At 39.8% G+C, this 8,934-nt stretch overlaps 1 protein-coding gene across 1 annotated transcript; it reads right to left on the bottom strand.

Moving 5' to 3' along the window:
• Positions 1–6,891: 6,891 nt before the first annotated feature.
• On the bottom strand, positions 6,892–8,229 carry LOC122100149 (tripartite motif-containing protein 43-like). Its single transcript, XM_042670538.1, has 2 exons — positions 7,678–8,229; positions 6,892–7,542 (listed from the first exon to the last, which is right to left on the bottom strand). The coding sequence occupies exons 1-2, from the start codon at positions 8,227–8,229 to the stop codon at positions 6,892–6,894; spliced, it is 1,203 nt and encodes a 400-aa protein (XP_042526472.1).
• Between the last annotated feature and the right edge of the window lie 705 nt (positions 8,230–8,934).

Genomic DNA, 8,934 nt, shown 5'->3' with positions numbered 1-8,934 from the left:
TGTTTTTCAGATATGCTCCTTGTGTACACTGCCTCATTCTCTTCATTTCAGGTCCATGGCTTTTCCCTTCCAGGGTTCCAGGCCTGGGTACTTATATGATACACTGACGCTCTCAGCAGCCTTTATTTAGATTTTGTTATGAGGCCAATGAAGGAACAGTAAGAAACCAGGCAGGAGAAGAGAAGATCAGGTTTCGTAGAAATAACCAGTATTCAGAAAATTAAACTTGGGGATGTAAAATGGCAGCATACTGATGTAAAAAAAAAACTACCATTAAGAAAAAGATGAGAGGTCTGGGAATGTGGATTATTGAGAGAGTGCTTGTGTATCATGCAAGAAGCCCTGGGTACAATTTCTCAGTAGCACATACACAGAATAAGCCAGAATTGGGACTGTGGCTCAAGTAGTAGAGTGCTACATACAGTGCCCAGGCCTTGAGTTCAACCCAAGAACTGGAAAAGATATACCTTGGTGTTGGGACTTCATCTGTCCCATGAAAGATGGACAGGGCACGAGGGAAGGTCCATGCAGTGCTCACCCATTCCCTAGCCTCCCTTATCCCGGGAGACAATCAGAAACAGCAGGGAGCCGAATCAAGCAGGAAGAAAAACTCGTTTATTAGCAGAGAGCAGCCCTTTGTAAAGCCAAAAAGGGCGGTTGGTGCCATATGTGACTGCTGCTCACCACAGTGACCCAGGGCCCAGTGGCAGGATGCCTGCACTGTGCCCTGAAAAGTCCAACCTGAGATAGCGTCTGTCCTGCCTCCAGGCCAGTTCAGGCCTGCTATTGTACACAACAACCCTTGTTTCCTCCTCTAAGAAGCAGCTCAATATCCAACCACCATGGGAACCCAGTCCAAGAAGTACAGGCACAATGGAGGGGAAGCTGCCAAAGCAAGCATTTGGAAAGGAGCAGAGATCACAGCAGGCAAAGCAGCCATGAGGATGTGTCTGCAAGGAGTCCTTAGCTGGGTTCAGGAAAGAGAGGCCGGCGCAGGTGGGTGGGACACTTCCATAACCAATTTGAACATCTAATAAAGCTGCCTGTGGTGGATAGATGGCTTCTGATTTGACATCGGCAACAGAATAAGGTGCTGCAAATACAATGAATAGTCTCTAGCCAGAGAAACAAGGTCAAATGCTTAAGTTTCTGCACTTCCAGTGGTTCCTGGTATCTCCAGCTGAGTGGCCATCTTTATGTGGCCAGTAGGTGCCATGCAACCTTCTGCAGAGGCTGTGTGAGAGATCGTGTTAGACAAAGAGCTTCAAGGAAGCATGCCTGCAGGAAGGGGAGTTGGTTTCTTTGTTGCTTTGTATGTCCCTCCACCCAGCCCCCCCACTATAACCCCTGCTTTCACTGTATTTGATGTTGGTATAACTTGTGGAGGGGAAGGGTAAAAAGCAAATCGTTTAAATAGGGATACTAGTGGACCCACTGCAACAATGAGATGTACATGTCCTTATGTCGAAAAACGAACTTTACCACTTTGGGGAGGGGGGAAGGAGGATTCGGTGGGGGAGGGGGGGTGAGATGGGAAGGGCTATGAAGGGGAAACAAAGGAGAAAGTTACAATGCTTGATAAAAAATGTACTCATTATCTTGACCATGTAATTTTAACCCGTCTGCATAGTATTTTCACAATAATAAAAAATTAACAATGCACATAAAAAAGAAAAAAGAAGGGAAGGCTATATTGCTTCATGGTTCAGAGTTTTAGTTGATCTTGGTTGAGAGACAGTAGCCAAGAGTAACACATGATGGTGATATCGGAGCAGAGAGAGAACTCCGGAACAAGTGTGTTTCTCATTTTCCCTCCTTTGATTCTAAGTTCTCAGACTTCAGGATAGTGCACAATCAGCATGTGTTTTTCCACTTTAGCTAAATTTCTCTGTGAACTCAGTCGCCCATACACCTAGTTGTGTATGTTATTGCTCTCCTGCATATTTTTCAATCCAATCAAAATTACAATATGACTTAACCATTTCACTTGAACGCAGCACCCAAACACATCTACTTATACAAAAACACTCCACTTTTGTCTCCAAAAGACCTACATTCATGTTCAGACACTAGCATAAATGGAGAGCTAACAGAATGCATTGCCTCTCTCCAAAACTCTTTGTAGCTTTGACTTCCAACACCATTCAAAATTCCAGCTTCAAAATGTCCACAGAGACTCAAAGAAAATTCTTAGCTGAGAGTTGCCATGAAAATAAAACAAAATAGGGCTGGAAAGGTGGCTCAGTGGTAGAGTACTTGACTTGCATGCATGAGGCCCTGAGTTCAATTCCTCAGCACCACATAAGTAGAAAAAGCTAGAAGTGGGCACTGTGGCTCAAGTGGTAGAGTGATAGTTTGAGCTGAAATGCTGAGGGACCGTGCCCAGGCTGAGTTCAGGCCCCATTACCAACAAAAAAAAGTAAATGTATTTTTTTTAAAAAAAGAAAAACCAATTATATGCCAAGTATAAAGGCACATGCCTTTAATTAAAGCTACTCAGAGTGAAGACAGTAGGATCACAATTCTAGGGAAGCCTGAGTAAAAGCACTAGACCCTATGTGAAAAAAAAAAAAACTAGGATGGTCCAGTTTTAAGTGGTAGAGTGTTTACTAGGACAGTATGAAGCTTTGGTCCAATAAAGAAGAGGAAGTGAGGAAGAGAAGAAGAAGAGGAAACAAAGAGGTGGAGTAAGAAGAAGGAAGAAGAGGAAGAGGAAAAAAAGGAAGTATAGAAAGAGCAACAATGAGGAGAAAGAAGAGAAAGGAAGAAGAGGAAAAGGTTGACAGAGAGGATGAGGAGCACCATATCTTCAATATATAATAACATGGTGTAAACATTCCTATTCCAAAACAAAAGAATTGGAGAAAAAGGGAAAAAATGGATCAGTAACCCAATTAATTGATCAAGAATTTGATTTGAAATTTCTTAATCGAACAATGTGTAAACAGACAAAAGCATTAGCACCTGTAAAATCACTTATAAAATAGAAATGAGATGTCATTTCATACTCACCAGAATGGGTAAAAGATGTGCATTAGAAGGTTTGACAAGGATGTAAAGAAATTGAAGCTCTCATACATTGTAAAATAGCACATTCATCTTGGAAATTAGTGTAAAAGTTCCTCACAAAGTTAGTTACAAAAATACCAAACAGCCTAGAAACTTTGTACAGCCTAGAAACTTTGTCTATAATTTTTATACACTTAAGTATAAAACAGCAATATTATCCATGACAGCCAAAGAACTGAAAAAAAAATTCACGCTGACCAATAGGAAAACAGTTCACAAAACATTTTATCCTCATGAAATAGCCCATTATCAAGTAAAAAAGAGAAATAGAGAATTGATATTAGTGGAAACACTGACAACAGACTAGATGGAAAGAAACAGACACAAAATAACACATAAAATGATTTGATTTTAATGAAATTTTGAATTATCAAAATCAGGCATGACATTAGTTTCTTTGGGGTTGGAAGTCTAAGGAGAATTCAGAATAGCTGCAGACAGGTATGAGATTTCTTTATGAATGATGAATATTTGAGAATATTCCAAGGTGATGAAGATTGAATACACTTTCAGAATTCAAAGAATCCCTAAATTTTATAGAATTAATTTAACAAATATAACATTGTTCAATTACACATAAAATGATTTTTCAAAGGGATACTAGATCATCTTTAACCAGCAAAAGTGTTCTACCATGAAAGTAGACATATAATATAGCAAAGTGGTAGAAAGCAGGAGCAAGTAAAAAAAAATCAATGCATATGCTACAAAATTAAGAAAAATCAGAGAATAAGTGTTTGGGAGAGATGAATGGAAATGTTAAAAATGGATTAAAGTGATCAAGATGCATTGTATTCACAAACTACTTTAATGAATGGCAGCTCCTTTCTTCAACTATTCAAATAAAATATTTTAAAAACTAGCAAAAAATAATTAATTAAACAAAAATAAATAATGAATAGATAAATAAAATACAATAAAAAATATAGATCTATAACAATATAGGCCAGAAATTTAAAACACAAACAAGAATAAAGTAGTTTTGTTGGTGCTTCTAGATATATAAGGTAGAAAATTTTGACTACATCTAATTTATTGAGTTCTTTTGTCAATGGCATTAATTATGCCAGTAGTAAAAATAATCATGAAGTTCTGAAATGAGCAACACAGTATCTAGGATATTACTAATTACTAATGCAAAGATAGATGCAAAGAAAGATAATGCAAAGAAAGATGGAATAGTATATGTTTGTATGATTAGATAAAATGTCAGAATGATGTCTGAATGTAACATAGATATCACAGAAATAAACAGTAGAAATTTAAATGTATAAGCCAGGGTATTACAACATGATTACAGCAAGTGATTTATCTTTTTTTTCTGGAAATGAGAGAAAAATAAAAGCAACAGTGCACAGTACAACAGTCAAAAACTACCAAAAGTGGTCAAAGTGACAAATACTACTTTTAATCCTATAATAGGAAGGTGAAGTCACCCTAAAAATCACGTGTGGGAAGATAAACCAAGACTGCACTGAATTCTCTATACTCACATTTATACAGTGAAACATGACCACACAAACATTCTTTTAATAAACTCAGCACCACCTTATGTTTATTAACACCTGCCAATGGTTTTCTAAATTGAAAAACTGGACCAACATCATTGCATTGTTATAGATTAATTTAGTGTTAAATAAATTGGTTTGCAGAGTTTAAGCAAATGGTATGAATTCAACAGTACAGTACCAGAACTGTATACAACATACCATTTTTTAGCTTATTTTTGGAATATGATCTTGTGTTTATGCTTAGGCTTTCCTGGATTGAGATCTTCCTATCAAAGCTTTGTACATAGCTGAGATGACAGACAGATGCCAACTTGACTAGCTATTGGATGAGATGTGATCATTGTTAAGTCTACATGGAACCTACCCCCTACGCCCATCTCCTTCACCAGTCTGAACCCAGTAATCACCTGAATGTCCATCACCTAACTGTGTGTCAGAAAAGGATCCCTGGATCTGAGATTACTTCCTCCAATTCTATTTTCTATTGTGACTTACCCATTTTAATTTTTTTTCTGAAATAGTCCAGGGGCTTAAACTAAGGATCTATGCACTCTCCTGAGCTTTATGTTGGATCAAAAGGCTAATAAACACCATATATGACTAAGCTTATATTAAAATGAAATGGTAAATTAATATATATAAGATAAACTGATAAGAGAACCTACTAATGCTCGTGTGTGTGTGTGTGTGTGTGTGTGTGTGTGTGTGTGTGTTTTATAAGAGCACACTGTTAATACTCTATTCACTATAAACATTAGAAAATTATCTAGGATGATATTTTTAGGGTAGTAAGTTCTGTAGAATCGATGACATAAGCTTCCACATTCCAGGATCTTGAAAGTGTTCTGTTCTTGTTTGTTGAACCATGAGCTTTGAAAGCAAACCCTCCTATATCTGAATTGCCAACAGGGAAGTAGCAGTCTAACACTACATACATATCATTGAATCAGAAGGTAATAGTTTTTTTCATAATCAATAAGATAATTACAGAAGGGATGAACACACAACAATTAAGTATCTAGAGTGAAAGGGAAACAAAAAAGTAAGCTTTTTTTTTTTTGGAGGGGCATCCGGTCGTGAGGCCTGAAATCTGATCCTGGGTGCTGTTCCTCAGCTCTTCAGCTCAAGGCTAGTACCTACCACTTGAGCCATAGCACCACTTATGGCTTTTTTTCTGCTTATGTGGTGCTGAGGAATCAAACCCAGGGCCTCATGCATGCAAGGGAATGCTCTACCACTGAGCCACTTTCCCAGCACCAAAAGTAAGCATTTTTTTAACTCCATATGATAATTTCACAGGGGATGAAAGAACTACAGTTAAGTATCCAAAAAGAGCCATCACAGCTGCACAGCATCCTGTTATATTGTCACAATTGGTATCTCTTGTTAACTTCTCAGTATGCCTAATATATAAATTAAGCTTTGCCATAGTTATTATTGTGAATCTCTTAGCCTACCATAGTATTCTGTTCATTTGTAGACCCCCAAAAGATGACTTACTTCTTCTATTTAAAGACATGCCTTCAGCTTTAGTGTTCAACCATGCATTTTCAGTCTTCTCCATTATTAACAGCTCTTTCTCTGAGTATACGTTTTTTTCCCCCCTTGTTTAGGAAATGATACTGAAAGTTAAAGAATCCAATCTAATAGAAAGTGTAAACACCCCTATGCTCGAGGAGAGAGGTGTTTGTTTTTTTTCCTCCCAGGATGGATAACAGGACCTATTAATAAAAAGGCTGCTCTAGAACTTTGTGTCACTGAAACTAGTACTGCTTTTTTGTTCTAGCTGTTTCTGGGGCTTGAACTTAGGGCATGAGCCCTGTTCTTGTGGGATTTTTTTTCTTCTACCACGTAACCACAACTCCACTTTGGTGGTTAATTGGAGATAAGAGTCGCTTGGATTTTTCTCTTCGTCCTGGCTATGCATTATCCTCAGAACTCAGCCTGCTGATTAGCAAGGATTACTGGTAAAACAACAGTGCCCACTGCTTTAAGTGTTGTTTTTTATTGTTATTCTGAGCTCCAACTCCTTTCAGGGTGAAAAGTAGTCACTGGGGATTCAGTTTTGCATGGGTTTATTTGTATAGCAATTTTTAAATATTTATTTGCTCTCTTGTTACATTGTTGCTACTTTATCTTATCTTCATTTAGTATTGGTTTCTACATTTTACATTTTATTATTACCAACATATTTCATGAAAAAATGGGATTACTGCACCGAGAAATTCAAATTAGTACAGTATTAGTGGTTTGCCTCATTTGAGAAAGGTTCTCTGCCATAGAGTTCCTAACCCATAGAGAGTCTCTTCACTTAGGACACCAGGCTACCACTGAAAAAATGGGGCCTGACAGGAAATTGGACAGCACCAGTGGGGTATCTCCAGATAAGGGAACTCTTAGCCACATTCCAAAAACTCACATTGCCATCGTCAAGATTAAGAAACACACCAACCCGGCCCAGAGGCTTCTCTACATAGTGAGGCAGCAGTGGGGATGTGGTAAAAATGGTGGAAAGTGTATTCTCTTTCACAAACAAAAGGAGGAAAAGATCCTGAGATTCAGTGAGGTTGCTCCCTATGGAGGAATCCCTAATAACTCCCAGGGCCCAGGTGGAAGAGTCATCCACACTAACCTCCCAGTAATGTTTCCCAGAGCTGAAGACTTGGTGTCCAAAAGCAGTAAAGTGGAAGGACTCTTCAGAATTCAAAACTGCATAGGGATTGTCGTGTCCAACACAACTCCCAAGATCTTGATTCTCTGTAGCGTCATTGAAGGCAATCTCCACCCGGTGCTGGGTGAGCCTCTCTATCAGTCCAGGAATGGGAGGGCCACTGAGCTCTGGCCTCAGAGGAAGAGGCAGGAAGAACAAGACTGACTCACAGCTTTCTAGGATCAACTCTACATCCTGAAGCAGTTCCACATCTGGCTTCTGGTATGTTTTGATCAGCTCCTGATACATATTCCTGAGCTGATGCTTCTTCTGAAGCATTTGGGTTTCCCTTTCTCTGAGTTGCAGTAACATGGCTCTTTCTTCATTGATCAGTAGCTGGGAATGGTGTCTTTCCTCCTCCTGGTCACCCAGCTCTAAAAACAGCACTCTAAAAACATCCTTAGTTATGCCTCGGGATAGCTTCACATACCAAATCCATCGGTTGATGAGTCTCCTATTCTCCTGTAAATTGTGCTGGTTTTCTTGAGTCTTTTCCCATACAGCATGCATCTGCTTTGAAATCATCTCCCTCTGCTCCTCAGCAGCCCTATCTATGGGATGGTGTTTGTGAGCCCTGTGCTCCTGAGACTGGGAGCAGCTCCTACAGAGCAGGGCCCTGTCTACCTCACAGAACATCTGCTTTGTCTCCCTGTGTGTCCCACACATGTATTCCTCAGAGCTCAGAAAATGCCTGAGGCTGGCTCTTCTGGCAATGGCCACCAGGCTCCTCAGAACCACGTTGGTTTTGAGGTCTCTCTGCTGGCAGGGTCCCCTGCACACAGGGCACCTGGCTGGAATCTGGGTCTCTTCCCAGCTGAGGCAGAGACAAGGTCGACAAAAACTGTGCCCGCACTCTAAGGTGACTGGCTCTATAAAAGTATTTATACAGATGGCACATCTCAATTCCTTCTGGAAGGCCTGGGCAGTGTCAGGGTCCATCATTCCTAGAATCTAATGAGGTGCTGGTGGCTCACCCATAGAAGCCTAGCTACTCAAGAGGTTGAGAGCTAAGGATCAAGCTTTGAAACCGCCTCGGCCACAAAAGTCCCCCTGACACAGATTCTTATCTCCAATTAACCACTCCAAAATCACAAGTGGGCTGTGGCTCAAGTGCTAAAAGCACTAGCTTTGACCACAAAGTGGCCCAGGGACAATGCCCAGTCTTGAGCACAAAGTGACCCAGCAACACTGCCCTACCACTGGGTTCAATCCCTGCAACCGACAAAACAATACCACTACCAACACCACCAAACCAAGGAGAGAAGAATTAAAAGAGGAGTAGATTCTCTCACTCTAATCCTCACCTGGAGTATCCAAGCTCCAAATGGCCTCCAGCCTGCTGATGTAGGATCTTCAGCAATGCCTGAGTCTCAGAATTCCACTCTATTTATACTGAAAGAGGGTGGGCCCAGGAAAGGAAGTCTCTGATTGGTTGCTTAGGGAAGCTGATTTACATATCAATAGGAGTTGGAATTTACATCCTGTCCACCACACCTTTCACTTCCTCTTTCAAGGACCTACTTCTTACAATTTGGTTAGGTTATTTGGGTTAGGTGCAACGTAGGTTTGTCCAGGATTGGAAAAGTTTATTGTGTTTGTTTTATTTTGTTTTGTTTTGTTTTTTAATTCTGTGTATGTTTTATA

This window comes from Dipodomys spectabilis, unplaced genomic scaffold, assembly GCF_019054845.1.
Source record: "Dipodomys spectabilis isolate Male_0828 unplaced genomic scaffold, ASM1905484v1 ptg000567l, whole genome shotgun sequence".
NCBI classification, from domain to species: domain Eukaryota; kingdom Metazoa; phylum Chordata; class Mammalia; order Rodentia; family Heteromyidae; genus Dipodomys; species Dipodomys spectabilis.
The sequence above is the reverse complement of the archived record's forward strand: the minus strand, read 5'-3'. Positions and strand labels throughout refer to the sequence as shown.

Excerpts from the sequence above, each read along its gene's own strand:
- LOC122100149 (XM_042670538.1), bottom strand. The coding sequence starts at position 8,229 with ATGGACCCTGACACTGCCCAGGCCTTCCAGAAGGAATTGAGATGTGCC. Across the intron at positions 7,543-7,677 it reads TAACTAAGGATGTTTTTAGA|AATATGTATCAGGAGCTGAT; the intron begins GTGCTGTTTTTA and ends CATCAGCTCAGG.